This window comes from Salvelinus fontinalis, chromosome 14 (genome assembly GCF_029448725.1).
Source record: "Salvelinus fontinalis isolate EN_2023a chromosome 14, ASM2944872v1, whole genome shotgun sequence".
In the NCBI taxonomy this organism is placed as follows: domain Eukaryota; kingdom Metazoa; phylum Chordata; class Actinopteri; order Salmoniformes; family Salmonidae; genus Salvelinus; species Salvelinus fontinalis.
Genome location: NC_074678.1, coordinates 12,207,957 through 12,225,731, shown reverse-complemented (window position 1 = coordinate 12,225,731; position 17,775 = coordinate 12,207,957). Strand labels below are relative to the sequence as shown.

Sequence of the window (17,775 nt, the reverse complement as noted above, 5' to 3'; positions counted from 1 at the left end):
CCCCAGTAGTAATTGATCCTCGTGTCTCAGACCCCAGTAGTAATTGATCCTAGTGTCTCAGACCCCAGTAGTAATTGATCCTAGTGTCTCAGACCCCAGTAGTAATTGATCCTCGTGTCTCAGACCCCAGTAGTAATTGATCCTAGTGTCTCAGACCCCAGTAGTAATTGATCCTAGTGTCTCAGACCCCAGTAGTAATTGATCCTCGTGTCTCAGACCCCAGTAGTAATTGATCCTCGTGTCTCAGACCCCAGTAGTAATTGATCCTAGTGTCTCAGACCCCAGTAGTAATTGATCCTCGTATCTCAGACCCCAGTAGTAATTGATCCTCGTGTCTCAGACCCCAGTAGTAATTGATCCTAGTGTCTCAGACCCCAGTAGTAACTGATCCTAGTGTCTCAGACCCCAGTAGTAATTGATCCTCGTGTCTCAGACCCCAGTAGTAATTGATCCTAGTGTCTCAGACCCCAGTAGTAATTGATCCTAGTGTCTCCGTCCCCAGTATTCCATAGTAATTGATCCTAGTGTCTCAGACCCCAGTAGTAATTGATCCTCGTGTCTCAGACCCCAGTAGTAATTGATCCTAGTGTCTCAGACCCCAGTAGTAATTGATCCTAGTGTCTCAGACCCCAGTAGTAATTGATCCTCGTGTCTCAGACCCCAGTAGTAATTGATCCTCGTGTCTCAGACCCCAGTAGTAATTGATCCTCGTGTCTCAGACCCCAGTAGTAATTGATCCTAGTGTCTCAGACCCCAGTAGTAATTGATCCTCGTGTCTCAGACCCCAGTAGTAATTGATCCTAGTGTCTCAGACCCCAGTAGTAATTGATCCTAGTGTCTCAGACCCCAGTAGTAACTGATCCTCGTGTCTCAGACCCCAGTAGTAACTGATCCTCGTGTCTCAGACCCCAGTAGTAATTGATCCTCGTGTCTCAGACCCCAGTAGTAATTGATCCTCGTGTCTCAGACCCCAGTAGTAATTGATCCTCGTGTCTCAGACCCCAGTAGTAATTGATCCTCGTGTCTCAGACCCCAGTAGTAATTGATCCTCGTGTCTCAGACCCCAGTAGTAATTGATCCTCGTGTCTCAGACCCCAGTAGTAATTGATCCTAGTGTCTCAGACCCCAGTAGTAATTGATCCTCGTGTCTCAGACCCCAGTAGTAATTGATCCTCGTGTCTCAGACCCCAGTAGTAATTGATCCTCGTGTCTCAGACCCCAGTAGTAATTGATCCTAGTGTCTCAGACCCCAGTAGTAATTGATCCTCGTGTCTCAGACCCCAGTAGTAATTGATCCTCGTGTCTCAGACCCCAGTAGTAATTGATCCTAGTGTCTCAGACCCCAGTAGTAATTGATCCTAGTGTCTCAGTCCCCAGTATTCCATAGTAATTGATCCTAGTGTCTCAGACCCCAGTATCCCATAGTAATTGATCCTAGTGTCTCGGACCCCAGTATTCCATAGTAATTGATCCTCGTGTCTCAGACCCCAGTAGTAATTGATCCTCGTGTCTCAGACCCCAGTAGTAATTGATCCTAGTGTCTCAGACCCCAGTAGTAATTGATCCTCGTGTCTCAGACCCCAGTAGTAATTGATCCTCGTGTCTCAGACCCCAGTAGTAATTGATCCTCGTGTCTCAGACCCCAGTAGTAATTGATCCTCGTGTCTCAGACCCCAGTAGTAATTGATCCTCGTGTCTCAGACCCCAGTAGTAATTGATCCTAGTGTCTCAGACCCCAGTAGTAATTGATCCTAGTGTCTCAGACCCCAGTAGTAATTGATCCTAGTGTCTCAGACCCCAGTAGTAATTGATCCTCGTGTCTCAGACCCCAGTAGTAATTGATCCTAGTGTCTCAGACCCCAGTAGTAATTGATCCTAGTGTCTCAGACCCCAGTAGTAATTGATCCTAGTGTCTCAGACCCCAGTAGTAATTGATCCTCGTGTCTCAGACCCCAGTAGTAATTGATCCTCGTGTCTCAGACCCCAGTAGTAATTGATCCTCGTGTCTCAGACCCCAGTAGTAATTGATCCTCGTGTCTCAGACCCCAGTAGTAATTGATCCTAGTGTCTCAGACCCCAGTAGTAATTGATCCTAGTGTCTCAGACCCCAGTAGTAATTGATCCTAGTGTCTCAGACCCTCTCTCCTCTCACCGTTCTCTGTGACAGCCAGGGTCTGGGCATCTCCACTTCCACAGGCCACATCCAGCACCTTCAACCCCTTCAGAGCGGTCACCAGCGTGGGAATAGTCTGGTCCTCACTGGAACCTACAGAGACAACATGGTCAGGTCTGGTCCTCACTGGAACCTACAGAGACAACATGGTCAGGTCTAGTCCAGTAGTGGGAATAGTCTGGTCCTCACTGGAACCTACAGAGACAACATGGTCAGGTCTAGTCCAGTAGTGGGAATAGTCTGGTCCTCACTGGAACCTACAGAGACAACATGGTCAGGTCTAGTCCAGTAGTGGTCAGGTCTAGTCCAGTAGTGGTCAGGTCTAGTCCAGTAGTGGTCAGGTCTACTCCAGTAGTGGTCAGGTCTACTCCAGTAGTGGTCAGGTCTACTCCAGTAGTGGTCAGGTCTACTCCAGTAGTGGTCAGGTCTACTCCAGTAGTGGTCAGGTCTACTCCAGTAGTGGTCAGGTCTAGTCCAGTAGTGGTCAGGTCTAGTCCAGTAGTCGTCAGGTCTAGTCCAGTAGTCGTCAGGTCTAGTCCAGTAGTCGTCAGGTCTAGTCCAGTAGTCGTCAGGTCTAGTCCAGTAGTCGTCAGGTCTAGTCCAGTAGTCGTCAGGTCTAGTCCAGCAGCCGTCAGGTCTAGTCCAGCAGCGGTCAGGTCTAGTCCAGCAGCGGTCAGGTCTAGTCCAGCAGCGGTCAGGTCTAGTCCAGCAGCGGTCAGGTCTAGTCCAGTAGCGGTCAGGTCTAGTCCAGTAGCGGTCAGGTCTAGTCCAGTAGCGGTCAGGTCTAGTCCAGTAGCGGTCAGGTCTAGTCCAGTAGCGGTCAGGTCTAGTCCAGTAGTGGTCAGGTCTACTCCAGTAGTGGTTAGGTCTAGTCCAGTAGTGGTTAGGTCTACTCCAGTAGTGGTCAGGTCTAGTCCAGTAGTGGTCAGGTCTAGTCCAGTAGTGGTCAGGTCTAGTCCAGTAGTGGTCAGGTCTAGTCCAGTAGTGGTTAGGTCTACTCCAGTAGTGGTCAGGTCTAGTCCAGTAGTGGTCAGGTCTAGTCCAGTAGTGGTCAGGTCTAGTCCAGTAGTGGTTAGGTCTAGTCCAGTAGTGGTTAGGTCTAGTCCAGTAGTGGTCAGGTCTAGTCCAGTAGTGGTCAGGTCTAGTCCAGTAGTGGTCAGGTCTAGTCCAGTAGTGGTCAGGTCTAGTCCAGTAGTGGGAATAGTCTGGTCCTCACTGGAACCTACAGAGACAACATGGTCAGGTCTAGTCCAGTAGTGGTCAGGTCTAGTCCAGTAGTGGTCAGGTCTAGTCCAGTAGTGGTCAGGTCTAGTCCAGTAGTGGTCAGGTCTAGTCCAGTAGTGTGACCAGGAGAAACAGGTCAAGGAGAGGCCTCACCGTGTCCCAGCCGTCCGTAGTTGCCCCTGCCCCAGGTGTACAACTCTCCATCAGCTGTGATCGCAGCGCTGTAGGTGCTCCCACAGGCTACCTGCACCACATTCTTCCCCGTCTGCTTCCCTGTGAACGCTGTGATCACTGCTGGCTCCTCCAGAAACCTGGTGGGGGAGAGGAACCAGGTGATGTTACCTAGGACAGCTAGGAGCAGAGGAACCAGGTGATGTTACCTAGGACAGCTAGGAGCAGAGGAACCAGGTGATGTTACCTAGGACAGCTAGGAGCAGAGGAACCAGGTGATGTTACCTAGGACAGCTAGGAGCAGGGGAACCTTAGCAGGCTATGCTGGTGATGAGCTGGTGTGGTGAGCCGGTGACGTAAATGTAACTTCTGAGGTGTCAGACAGTAACTGGATTCATCAACTTAGTAGACACGCAGAAGAAATCAGGTCGTATGCATGTTTTTTTGAGGGTAGCGTAATAACTTACGTGGTGTCTCCGTGGCCAAGGCGACCTCCGTCTCCACAGCCCCAGGAGAAGACCTCTCCGTTGGCCGACAGGGCCAGGTAGTGCTGTCCGTCTGGATGCGCTGCCAGCTTCACGATCTTCCTGGAGGTCAGGGCGTGGACCAACACGGGAGTCTAGCAACGACAACAACAATATCCTCATCAGCACTGAAGTGATCAATATCTACCGTTTTCATTACGGCTGATGTATGAAATACACATTTCCTGTCGGAGTTTAACATACTGCTGCTCTTGCTAGTAATCACTGCTCTTAAGCATTATGTACATAAAGAGCAGTGGTGTGGCTTCTTCTTTGTTCTCATCTTATTCAACGGTTACCGTGCACCTGCGACAGAGAGAGGCTGCGACAGAGAGAGGCTGCGACAGAGAGAGGCTGCGACAGAGAGAGGCTGCGACAGAGAGAGGCTGCGACAGAGAGAGGCTGCGACAGAGAGAGGCTGCGACAGAGAGAGGCTGCGACAGAGAGAGGCTGCGACAGAGAGAGGCTGCGACAGAGAGAGGCTGCGACAGAGAGAGGCTGCGACAGAGAGAGGCTGCGACAGAGAGAGGCTGCGACAGAGAGAGGCTGCGACAGAGAGAGGCTGCGACAGAGAGAGGCTGCGACAGAGAGAGGCTGCGACAGAGAGAGGCTGCGACAGAGATAGCTCAGATGTGTGAGTGCATTTCGAATTTTGAGATTAGCATGCATGGACAAAAGTATGTGGACACCTGCCCGTCCAACGTCTCATTCCAAATCATGGGCATTGATACGGTGCTAGTCACACAGAGAGAGAGAGACAACTGGTGCTAGTCACACACAGAGAGAGAGAGAGAGAGAGAGAGAGAGAGAGAGAGAGAGAGAGAGAGAGAGAGAGAGAGAGAGAGAGAGAGAGAGAGACGGAGAGAGAGACAGAGAGAGAGACAGAGAGAGAGACAGAGAGACAGAGAGACAGACACAGGGAGACATAATGGTGACAGAACGAGCTCCAGTGACTGACTGCTTCCTACCAGTGTGGTGCTCTTGTAGTTCTGCGTGTAGACGGCTCCACTGCTAGCCAGGATGAGGAAGCCCTTCTCGGAACAGACTATCTGGGAAACCCCAAGGCCCGACAGAGCCTTGCACTGCACAGGACCGTTCACGTTGGCATACAGCTTCCAGCCTAGCAGCCCCCAGCCAATCACCTCCTGCAGAGTGCCCTGGGGGCGGGAGAGACAGGGTTAATGCAGCGATGCCATTGGTGCTTCAGTGGTCTACACAGTATGAAGTAGTCGTAGCATTGAAGGGGTTAATGGAAAAGGAAATCCTGTGATGGAGAATAGAGTTATATATAAATAATATTCTAATATAACATCTGGTACTTTAGTTGGGAAATCACCTGACCATGTATGAGGTAGACACTGCAAAGAAAAAGCCTTGTAGCCAAAAGCATCAACTATCAAAAGGGTATATTCTTATCTCTGTGAAGGGTCTATTCACATCTCTGTGAAGGGTCTATTCACGTCTCTGTGAAGGGTCTATTCACGTCTCTGTGAAGGGTCTATTCACGTCTCTGTGAAGGGTCTATTCACGTCTCTGTGAAGGGCCTATTCACGTCTCTGTGAAGGGCCTATTCACGTCTCTGTGAAGGGTCTATTCACGTCTCTGTGAAGGGTCTATTCACGTCTCTGTGAAGGGTCTATTCACGTCTCTGTGAAGGGTCTATTCACGTCTCTGTGAAGGGTCTATTCACGTCTCTGTGAAGGGCCTATTCACGTCTCTGTGAAGGGCCTATTCACGTCTCTGTGAAGGGCCTATTCACATCTCTGTGAAGGGCCTATTCACATCTCTGTGAAGGGCCTATTCACATCTCTGTGAAGGGCCTATTCACATCTCTGTGAAGGGTCTATTCACATCTCTGTGAAGGGTCTATTCACATCTCTGAAGGGTCTATTCACATCTCTGAAGGGTCTATTCACATCTCTGTGAAGGGTCTATTCATATACTCCTAAAGGGTCTATTCATGTCTCTGTGAAGGGTCTATTCATGTCTCTGTGAAGGGTCTATTCATGTCTCTGTGAAGGGTCTATTCATGTCTCTGTGAAGGGTCTATTCATGTCTCTGTGAAGGGTCTATTCATGTCTCTGTGAAGGGTCTATTCATGTCTCTGTGAAGGGTCTATTCATGTCTCTGTGAAGGGTCTATTCATGTCTCCGTGAAGGGCCTATTCATATCTCCGTGAAGGGTCTATTCAAATTTCTGTGAAGGGTCTATTCATATCTCTGTGAAGGGTCTATTCATATCTCTGTGAAGGGTCTATTCATATACTCCTAAAGGGTCTATTCATATCTCTGTGAAGGGTCTATTCATGTCTCTGTGAAGGGTCTATTCATGTCTCTGTGAAGGGTCTATTCATGTCTCTGTGAAGGGTCTATTCATGTCTCTGTGAAGGGTCTATTCATGTCTCTGTGAAGGGTCTATTCATGTCTCTGTGAAGGGTCTATTCATGTCTCTGTGAAGGGTCTATTCATGTCTCTGTGAAGGGTCTATTCATGTCTCTGTGAAGGGTCTATTCGGGTCTCTGTGAAGGGTCTATTCGTATCTCTGTGAAGGGTCTATTCGTATCTCTGTGAAGGGTCTATTCATATCTCTGTGAAGGGTCTATTCGTATCTCTGTGAAGGGCCTATTCATATCTCTGTGAAGGGTCTATTCATGTCTCTGTGAAGGGTCTATTCGTATCTCTGTGAAGGGTCTATTCATATACTCCTAAAGGGTCTATTCATATACTCCTAAAGGGTCTATTCATATACTCCTAAAGGGTCTATTCATGTCTCTGTGAAGGGTCTATTCGTATCTCTGTGAAGGGTCTATTCGTATCTCTGTGAAGGGTCTATTCATGTCTCTGTGAAGGGTCTATTCGTATCTCTGTGAAGGGTCTATTCATATCTCTGTGAAGGGTCTATTCATGTCTCTGTGAAGGGTCTATTCGGGTCTCTGTGAAGGGTCTATTCGTATCTCTGTGAAGGGCCTATTCATATCTCTGAAGGGTCTATTCACATCTCTGTGAAGGGTCTATTCGTATCTCTGTGAAGGGTCTATTCATATCTCTGTGAAGGGTCTATTCATATCTCTGTGAAGGGTCTATTCATGTCTCTGTGAAGGGTCTATTCATGTCTCTGTGAAGGGTCTATTCATGTCTCTGTGAAGGGTCTATTCATGTCTCTGTGAAGGGTCTATTCATGTCTCTGTGAAGGGTCTATTCATGTCTCTGAAGGGTCTATTCATGTCTCTGTGAAGGGTCTATTCATGTCTCTGTGAAGGGTCTATTCATATCTCTGTGAAGGGCCTATTCATATCTCTGTGAAGGGCCTATTCATATCTCTGTGAAGGGCCTATTCATATCTCTGTGAAGGGCCTATTCATATCTCTGTGAAGGGCCTATTCATATCTCTGTGAAGGGCCTATTCATATCTCTGTGAAGGGCCTATTCATATCTCTGTGAAGGGCCTATTCATATCTCTGTGAAGGGCCTATTCATATCTCTGTGAAGGGCCTATTCATATCTCTGTGAAGGGCCTATTCATATCTCTGTGAAGGGCCTATTCATATCTCTGTGAAGGGCCTATTCATATCTCTGTGAAGGGCCTATTCATATCTCTGTGAAGGGCCTATTCATATCTCTGTGAAGGGCCTATTCATATCTCTGTGAAGGGCCTATTCATATCTCTGTGAAGGGCCTATTCATATCTCTGTGAAGGGTCTATTCATATCTCTGTGAAGGGCCTATTCATATCTCTGTGAAGGGCCTATTCATATCTCTGTGAAGGGCCTATTCATATCTCTGTGAAGGGCCTATTCATATCTCTGTGAAGGGCCTATTCATATCTCTGTGAAGGGCCTATTCATATCTCTGTGAAGGGTCTATTCATATCTCTGTGAAGGGCCTATTCATATCTCTGTGAAGGGCCTATTCATATCTCTGTGAAGGGCCTATTCATATCTCTGTGAAGGGCCTATTCATATCTCTGTGAAGGACCTATTCATATCTCTGTGAAGGGCCTATTCATATCTCTGTGAAGGGTCTATTCATATCTCTGTGAAGGGCCTATTCATATCTCTGAAGGGTCTATTCATGTCTCTGTGAAGGGTCTATTCATATCTCTGTGAAGGGTCTATTCATATCTCTGTGAAGGGTCCATTCATATCTCTGTGAAGGGTCCATTCATATCTCTGTGAAGGGTCTATTCATGTCTCTGTAAAGGGTCTATTCATATCTCTGTGAAGGATCTATTCATATCTCTGTGAAGGTCTCAGACTGGCTGGCTGCACCATGCTCTCAAATAAAAATCACATTTTATTGATCAACGCATCCCCATGAAAGGGACTTCTAAGCCAAACAGGTTTTTATTTTGCCCTTTATTTAACCAGGTATTAATATATTATATATATATAACCCTAGACCTTTATTTAACCAGGTAGGCTAGTTGAGAACAAGTTCGCATTTACACCTGAGATCTGGCCAAGATAAAGCAAAGCATTGTGACACAAACAACAACACAGAGTTACACTTGGAATAAACAAACAGACAATCAATAACACAATAGAGAAAAAGTCTATATACAGGGAGTGCAAATGAGGTAAGATAAGGGAGGTAGGTAATAAATAGGCCATAGTGGGGAAATAATTACAATTTAGCAATTAAACACTGGAGTGATAGATGTGCAGAAGATGAATGTGCAAGTAGAGATACTGGGGTGCAAAGGAGCAAAATAAATAAATAAATACAGTATGGGGATGATGAGGTAGTTGGATGGGCTATTTACAGATGGGCTATGTACAGGTGTAGTGATCTGTGAGCTGCTCTGACAGCTGGTGCTTAAAGCTAGTGAGGGAGATTTGAGTCTCCAGCTTCAGTGATATTTGCAATTCGTTCCAGTCATTGGCAGCATAGAACTGGAAGGAAAGGCGGCCAAAGGAGGAATTGGCTTTGGGGATGACCAGTGAGATATACCCACGTAATCAACACACATCTTACTGTTGCAAGAATAAGCTTTATAAAACCATCACATCAAGTCCTTCATGCATAACACATGGCTTCATCATTTACCTGCATGTTGCCATGGTCCTCCAACAGAACGCACAGACAGAGAGAGAGAAGTTAGTAACACAGACAGAGAGAGAGAAGTTAGTAACACAGACAGAGAGAGAGAAGTTAGTAACACGCAGACAGAGAGAGAGAAGTTAGTAACACAGACAGAGAGAGAGACGTTAGTAACACAGAGAGAGAGAGAGAAGTTAGTAACGCAGACAGAGAGACGTTAGTAACGCAGACAGAGAGAGAGAGAGAGAAGTTAGTAACACACAGACAGAGAGAGAGAAGTTAGTAACACAGACAGAGAGAGAGAGAAGTTAGTAACACAGACAGAGAGAGAGAGAGAGAGAAGTTAGTAACACAGACAGAGAGAGAGAGAGAGAGAGAGAAGTTATTAACACAGACAGAGAGAGAGAGAGAGAGAGAGAGAAGTTAGTAACACAGACAGAGAGAGAGAGAGAGAGAGAAGTTAGTAACACAGACAGAGAGAGAGAGAGAGAGAAGTTAGTAACACACAGACAGAGAGAGAGAAGTTAGTAACACAGACAGAGAGAGAGACGTTAGTAACACACAGACAGAGAGAGAGACGTTAGTAACACAGACAGAGAGAGAGAAGTTAGTAACACAGACAGAGAGAGAGAAGTTAGTAACACACAGACAGAGAGAGAGAAGTTAGTAACACAGACAGAGAGAGAGAAGTTAGTAACACAGACAGAGAGAGAGACGTTAGTAACACAGACAGAGAGAGAGAAGTTAGTAACACAGACAGAGAGACGTTAGTAACACAGACAGAGAGACGTTAGTAACACAGACAGAGAGAGAGAAGTTAGTAACACAGACAGAGAGACAGAGAGAGAGAAGTTAGTAACACAGACAGAGAGACAGACAGAGAGACGTTAGTAACACAGACAGAGAGAGAGAAATTAGTAACACAGACAGAGAGAGAGAGAGAGAGAGAAGTTGGTAACACAGACAGAGAGAGAGAGACGTTAGTTAACACAGACAGAGAGAGAGACGTTAGTAACACACAGACAGAGAGAGAGAAGTTAGTAACACACAGACAGAGAGAGAGAAGTTAGTAACACACAGACAGAGAGAGAGAGAGAAGTTAGTAACACACAGACAGAGAGAGAGAGAGAAGTTAGTAACACAGACAGAGAGAGAGAAGTTAGTAACACACAGACAGAGAGAGAGAAGTTAGTAACACAGACAGAGAGAGAGAGAGAAGTTAGTAACACAGACAGAGAGAGAGACGTTAGTAACACAGACAGAGAGAGAGAAGTTAGTAACACAGACAGAGAGAGAAGTTAGTAACACAGACAGAGAGACGTTAGTAACACAGACAGAGAGAGAGAAGTTAGTAACACAGACAGAGAGACAGACAGAGAGACGTTAGTAACACAGACAGAGAGAGAGAAGTTAGTAACACAGACAGAGAGAGAGAGAGAGAGTAACACAGACAGAGAGAGAGAGAGAGAGAGAGAGAGAGAGAAGTTAGTAACACAGACAGAGAGAGAGAAGTTGGTAACACAGACAGAGAGAGAGAAGTTAGTTAACACAGACAGAGAGAGAGACGTTAGTTAACACAGACAGAGAGAGAGAAGTTAGTAACACAGACAGAGAGAGAGAAGTTAGTAACACAGACAGAGAGAGAGAAGTTAGTAACACAGACAGAGAGAGAGAAGTTAGTAACACAGACAGAGAGAGAGAGAGAGAGAAGTTAGTAACAGAGTGAAGGCCATCCTGACTAGGGCTACACGATATGTTCCAAAAATCAAAATTGCAATCTTTTCAAATATTGCTATTTTGATCAAAAACACTTTGGTCGCCAGGTTGGCGGAACCAGAACCCTCCCATACCTAAACAATGTATGAATACATGACTATATGTTATTATTATAGAAATATAATGAGTAGGATCTTCTAATTCTATGGTTGGTGTTGGTTGGCATGACAATGAATGAAAAGGTCAGTATAGTAGGAGTTGTGACAGAGTAGAAACCAAAGTGTTGGTCAGCGGTTCCCAGGGAACCCTAATTACATTTGAATTGAGATGTTATATTCAGTAAAAATACTATTTTATTGTTACACCAGATAGGTGCAGTGAAATGTGTTGTTTTACAGGGTCAGTCATGGTAGTACAGAGCCCCTGGAGCAAATTAGGGTTAAAGGCCTTGCTCAAGGGCACATCGACACCTTTTTCACCTTGTCTGCTAGGGATATCCGAACCAGCGACCTTTCGATTACTGGCCCAACGCTACTCTGTAACCGCAAAGCTAGCTGCCGCCCGTTTCTAATTCAGAGCATGACGTTGCACAACCAACATGCTAGCCTGTATTAGAGCTAACGTTTCCTAGTCAGATTTGCCCTAGCGCAATAATCTTCGCTAGCTCAATGCATTTAGCTAGCCAGCTAGCTAGTTAGCAATTAGCGGCTACTGCAAATGTTTTTAGACATGTGATAGGTTGCTAATACTAACTAAGAAGCGGTTTGCAGAGATAAAGACACAGAAAACATGGTGGATGTGAAGAAGCAAAGTTGAAAGCAGCATTTGTTCTTGTTGAGTGAGTTGACTGCATGGGCTAGCAGACTGAAGCTAGCAGACTGAAGCCTGCAGACTGAAGCAGCCATTTTCTCCTGATTGAGTGACAGGGGGTGTGGGGCTTGGTGTGTCACGTATGTCGGAAGCAAGCAGCCGCATGAGAGAGGGGGGGGGGGGGGGGGGGGGGGGACTGGAGTGAGACGACAGAGTAAAACTATAAAAAACGTGTAACACGTAGCATTTGAGAGAGAAAGACTTTGCTGCATCTTTTACGATATGGATAGTGCACATGTCGATATCACAATTTTGATTTAATTGTGCAGCCCTAATCCTGGCTCTCATAGTTTCAAGAAAAAGCTCCAAGCAAGCTCTTTAGGATTCTCAAAGAAATGAAAGATCATTAAAATCTGAGGAGAGCCTTACAGATACCCGATGCTGATCAACGGAAACACTGAAGACCGGGAAGCTGAGTAGCGCTGTCTTAACAGTGTACAGCACACAGTAGCAGGGCCAAGGCCAGACGGTAGTAGTACCTTGTGGGAGGTGGGGGAGATGCAGTGCGAGGGAGAGCAGGGGGCGGCCAGGCGGTCCAGGTGAGCCATGATGACCACAGCCGTCTGTCTCAGGTCGATAGCCAAGTCATTGTCCTGGGGCAGCGTCAGGTAGCGCAGGAAACTCTCATTGGGACTCAGAGGGGCCCCCAGGATCTGGGGAGGAAGAACAGAGAAAACGACTGTGAACTGAAGGCGGTAGAGAGACTTCAGAAAGGATTCATATCCTTAGACTTACATTTTATTGTGTTACAGCTTGAATTCACAATGGAGTCAATTGATGTCTCATCCATCTACACACAATACCTCCTAATGAAGTCCCGTTACCTCATGACGACGCCCCGTTACCTCATGACGACGCCCCGTTACCTCATGACGACGCCCCGTTACCTCATGACGACGCCCCGTTACCTCATGACGACGCCCCGTTACCTCATGACGACGCCCCGTTACCTCCCGACGACGTCCCGTTACCTCATGACGACGCCCCGTTACCTCATGACGACGCCCCGTTACCTCATGACGACGCCCCGTTACCTCATGACGACGCCCCGTTACCTCATGACGACGCCCCGTTACCTCCCAACGACGTTTGGTTTCTGTTTTAGGTAGTTGTCCTGCATCTCCCAGTGTTTGTTGAAAAGCTGCTTCAGGGTTTTTTCCCCTCTAGAATGTTGCCTGTGCTTAGCTTCATTCGAATTTGGCCTCACTGCTGTTAGCCCACAGAAACGCATTGAATAAGAGATTGGTTTTTTGTTGATACTTCAAGTGGTCTTAAAATTCACACATCAAGTAGCGAAATGATCCTTGGCATGACGCTCTTAAAACAATTATAGACAGCTTAGTAGAACGCTCAAACTTATTTAGGCCATAAAGGGGGTGAATAACAAAGGGGGTGAATAACAAAGGGGGTAAATAACAAAGGGGGTGAATAACAAAGGGGGTAAATAACAAAGGGGGTGAATAACAAAGGGGGTGAATAACAAAGGGGGTGAATAACAAAGGGGGTGAATAACAAAGGGGGTGAATAACAAAGGGGGTGAATAACAAAGGGGGTGAATAACAAAGGGGGTGAATAACAAAGGGGGTGAATAACAAAGGGGGTGAATAACAAAGGGGGTGAATAACAAAGGGGGTGAATAACAAAGGGGGTGAATAACAAAGGGGGTGAATAACAAAGGGGGGTGAATAACAAAGGGGGTGAATAACAAAGGGGGTGAATAACAAAGGGGGTGAATAACAAAGGGGGTGAATAACAAAGGGGGTGAATAACAAAGGGGGTGAATAACAAAGGGTGTAAATAACAAAGGGGGGTGAATAACAAAGGGGGTAAATACCTATTGACTCAAGACATAGCAGCTTTTCGAAAAACATAATTCCACCGATATTATGGGGTATTGTGTGCAGGCCAGCCCCCCCCAAAACATCTCAATGTATCCCATTTTAAACTCAGGCTGTAACGCAACAACATGTGGATAAAGTCAAGGGGTGTGAATACTTCCTGAAGGAACTGTATTTGCTTAGGCTTAGTACTTAGTTTAGAAGAAAGACAAATAAATGGGTTTTGATGCAACCCGGGACCAGGAGAGCAATGAGACCAGGTGTCTCAGAGTGCTCCTCTAAGATCAGGTCCCCCATGTCCAGGTAAATCCTATTGATTGTGATCTAAAAAAGGTAAAACTGATCCTAAAAATCAGCTTTATACAGAAAAGCATTGTGAACACAGGCCCTGAGCTCACCTCCATCTCCTCATCAGGACTGGGTTCCTCCTTGCTGCTGTGGATGTTGTGAAAACGCTGCAGGAGGGGGAGGAGGGGGGCGCTGGTCCCCTGGGTGGAGCGCTCATTGTCCATCTCCCTGGTCCCACTGTCCCACAGACGCAGCAGTAGCAGGACGGCAGACAGCAGCTGGCTGGAGAAGAGAATAGAGGAACTAGAGTACGATACTATGGGCATGGTAAGTGCTGTCCCACTGACGCAGCAGTAGCAGGATGGAGAAGAGAATAGAGCAGTAGCAGGACAGTAGACAGGTGCTGTGTGAAATGAGGGGTGTGGTAGGTGCTGTGTGAAATGAGGGGTGTGGTAGGTGCTGTGTGAAATGAGGGGTGTGGTAGGTGCTGTGTGATATGAGGGGTGTGGTAGGTGCTGTGTGATATGAGGGGTGTGGTAGGTGCTGTGTGAAATGAGGGGTGTGGTAGGTGCTGTGTGATATGAGGGGTGTGGTAGGTGCTGTGTGAAATGAGGGGTGTGGTAGGTGCTGTGTGATATGAGGGGTGTGGTAGGTGCTGTGTGAAATGAGGGGTGTGGTAGGTGCTGTGTGATATGAGGGGTGTGGTAGGTGCTGTGTGATATGAGGGGTGTGGTAGGTGCTGTGTGATATGAGGGGTGTGGTAGGTGCTGTGTGATATGAGGGGTGTGGTAGGTGCTGTGTGATATGAGGGGTGTGGTAGGTGCTGTGTGATATGAGGGGTGTGGTAGGTGCTGTGTGATATGAGGGGTGTGGTAGGTGCTGTGTGATATGAGGGGTGTGGTAGGTGCTGTGTGATATGAGGGGTGTGGTAGGTGCTGTGTGATATGAGGGGTGTGGTAGGTGCTGTGTGATATGAGGGGTGTGGTAGGTGCTGTGTGATATGAGGGGTGTGGTAGGTGCTGTGTGATATGAGGGGTGTGGTAGGTGCTGTGTGAAATGAGGGGTGTGGTAGGTGCTGTGTGATATGAGGGGTGTGGTAGGTGCTGTATGATATGAGGGGTGTGGTAGGTGCTGTGTGATATGAGGGGTGTGGTAGGTGCTGTGTGATATGAGGGGTGTGGTAGGTGCTGTGTGATATGAGGGGTGTGGTAGGTGCTGTATGATATGAGGGGTGTGGTAGGTGCTGTATGATATGAGGGGTGTGGTAGGTGCTGTATGATATGAGGGGTGTGGTAGGTGCTGTGTGATATGAGGGGTGTGGTAGGTGCTGTATGATATGAGGGGTGTGGTAGGTGCTGTATGATATGAGGGGTGTGGTAGGTGCTGTGTGATATGAGGGGTGTGGTAGGTGCTGTGTGATATGAGGGGTGTGGTAGGTGCTGTGTGATATGAGGGGTGTGGTAGGTGCTGTGTGATATGAGGGGTGTGGTAGGTGCTGTGTGATATGAGGGGTGTGGTAGGTGCTGTGTGATATGAGGGGTGTGGTAGGTGCTGTGTGATATGAGGGGTGTGGTAGGTGCTGTATGATATGAGGGGTGTGGTAGGTGCTGTATGATATGAGGGGTGTGGTAGGTGCTGTATGATATGAGGGGTGTGGTAGGTGCTGTGTGAAATGAGGGGTGTGGTAGGTGCTGTATGAAATGAGGGGTGTGGTAGGTGCTGTGTGATATGAGGGGTGTGGTAGGTGCTGTGTGAAATGAGGGGTGTGGTAGGTGCTGTGTGATATGAGGGGTGTGGTAGGTGCTGTGTGATATGAGGGGTGTGGTAGGTGCTGTGTGATATGAGGGGTGTGGTAGGTGCTGTATGATATGAGGGGTGTGGTAGGTGCTGTGTGATATGAGGGGTGTGGTAGGTACTGTGTGATATGAGGGGTGTGGTAGGTGCTGTGTGATATGAGGGGTGTGGTAGGTGCTGTGTGATATGAGGGGTGTGGTAGGTGCTGTGTGATATGAGGGGTGTGGTAGGTGCTGTGTGATATGAGGGGTGTGGTAGGTGCTGTGTGATATGAGGGGTGTGGTAGGTGCTGTGTGATATGAGGGGTGTGGTAGGTGCTGTGTGATATGAGGGGTGTGGTAGGTACTGTGTGATATGAGGGGTGTGGTAGGTGCTGTGTGATATGAGGGGTGTGGTAGGTGCTGTGTGATATGAGGGGTGTGGTAGGTGCTGTGTGATATGAGGGGTGTGGTAGGTGCTGTGTGATATGAGGGGTGTGGTAGGTGCTGTGTGATATGAGGGGTGTGGTAGGTGCTGTGTGATATGAGGGGTGTGGTAGGTGCTGTGTGATATGAGGGGTGTGGTAGGTGCTGTGTGATATGAGGGGTGTGGTAGGTGCTGTGTGATATGAGGGGTGTGGTAGGTGCTGTGTGATATGAGGGGTGTGGTAGGTGCTGTGTGATATGAGGGGTGTGGTAGGTGCTGTGTGATATGAGGGGTGTGGTAGGTGCTGTGTGATATGAGGGGTGTGGTAGGTGCTGTGTGATATGAGGGGTGTGGTAGGTGCTGTGTGATATGAGGGGTGTGGTAGGTGCTGTGTGATATGAGGGGTGTGGTAGGTGCTGTATGATATAAGGGGTGTGGTAGGTGCTGTGTGATATGAGGGTTATGTGCAGTCACAGAGAATGAATCCCAAAAGTATTTTTATTGTTTCCTCGTCTCCATCTCAAAAGACATCGGTGATGTTGACATCTAGCCACTTAGCTAGCTAGTTAGGAAACCACATGCATAGCTGGAGCCCTGAGCTAGATATCATTTCATTAACACATCTTAGACTTCTTACAGTAATACTAAACTTATATTTATAAGCAGTGGTGTAGCACACGCTAGTGGTAACCCCAAGCCCCAGTCCTAGAGTTGAGTATTAGTGTTTTGTCAGAAGGGGTCCTACCTCAGAGTGCCCCTCTGCACTGCCAGCTCCAGCAGGATGGCCAAGGCCAGGTGTTGGTCCTGTAGTGGGATGCTGCCTTTGGTACTGCCACTTCCATGGACGTCACTGAAAACCAACCACACTGTTTCAATGACACGTCACTGAAAACCAACCACAGTTTCAATAACACGTCACTGAAAACCAACCACACCGTTTCAACCACACGTCACTGAAAACCAACCACAGTTTCAATAACACGTCACTGAAAACCAACCACGCGTCACTGAAAACCAACCACACCGTTTCAACCACACGTCACTGAAAACCAACCACACAGTTTCAATGACACGTCACTGAAAACCAACCACGCGTCACTGAAAACCAACCACACCGTTTCAATAACACGTCACTGAAAACCAACCACACCGTTTCAACCACACGTCACTGAAAACCAACCACAGTTTCAATAACACGTCACTGAAAACCAACCACAGTTTCAATAACACGTCACTGAAAACCAACCACACCGTTTCAACCACACGTCACTGAAAACCAACCACACAGTTTCAATAACACGTCACTGAAAACCAACCACAGTTTCAATAACACGTCACTGAAAACCAACCACACCGTTTCAACCACACGTCACTGAAAACCAACCACACAGTTTCAATAACACGTCACTGAAAACCAACCACAGTTTCAATAACACGTCACTGGCAGAACCATGGACGTCACAGGACAACCCAGGCAGCAGGAAGGCCTGAGGAACTGGCCAGTCAGTGCTGGGAGCTAGGCCAGGACAACCCAGGCAGCAGGTACTACTGACCTGAGGAACTTGGTGGCTCTCTCCACGACCTCCAGCCAGACAGACGACACGGTGCCCTCGTCAAACAGAGTGGCTTCTGGGAGGGCCCGCAGAGCGTCCAGGGACTCCTGGAGCAGCTCACTGCACAGGTCCGCGTCGTCACCTGATCAAAGTACCAATATGTTAAGACACACAGGACAC

The 17,775-nt window shown here is 47.5% G+C and overlaps 1 protein-coding gene across 1 annotated transcript in view; it reads right to left on the bottom strand.

Moving 5' to 3' along the window:
* herc2 (HECT and RLD domain containing E3 ubiquitin protein ligase 2) overlaps positions 1-17,775 on the bottom strand; it is a 341,136-nt gene that overhangs the window by 286,838 nt on the left and 36,523 nt on the right. Inside the window, exons 7-14 of the mRNA XM_055943959.1 lie at positions 17,596-17,737; positions 16,788-16,892; positions 13,954-14,125; positions 12,197-12,370; positions 5,061-5,249; positions 4,036-4,187; positions 3,551-3,708; positions 2,153-2,266 (exon numbers count right to left, since the gene is read on the bottom strand). Coding sequence (XP_055799934.1) covers positions 2,153-2,266; positions 3,551-3,708; positions 4,036-4,187; positions 5,061-5,249; positions 12,197-12,370; positions 13,954-14,125; positions 16,788-16,892; positions 17,596-17,737 — 1,206 coding nt within the window. The remainder of the gene's footprint in view (positions 1-2,152; positions 2,267-3,550; positions 3,709-4,035; positions 4,188-5,060; positions 5,250-12,196; positions 12,371-13,953; positions 14,126-16,787; positions 16,893-17,595; positions 17,738-17,775) is intronic.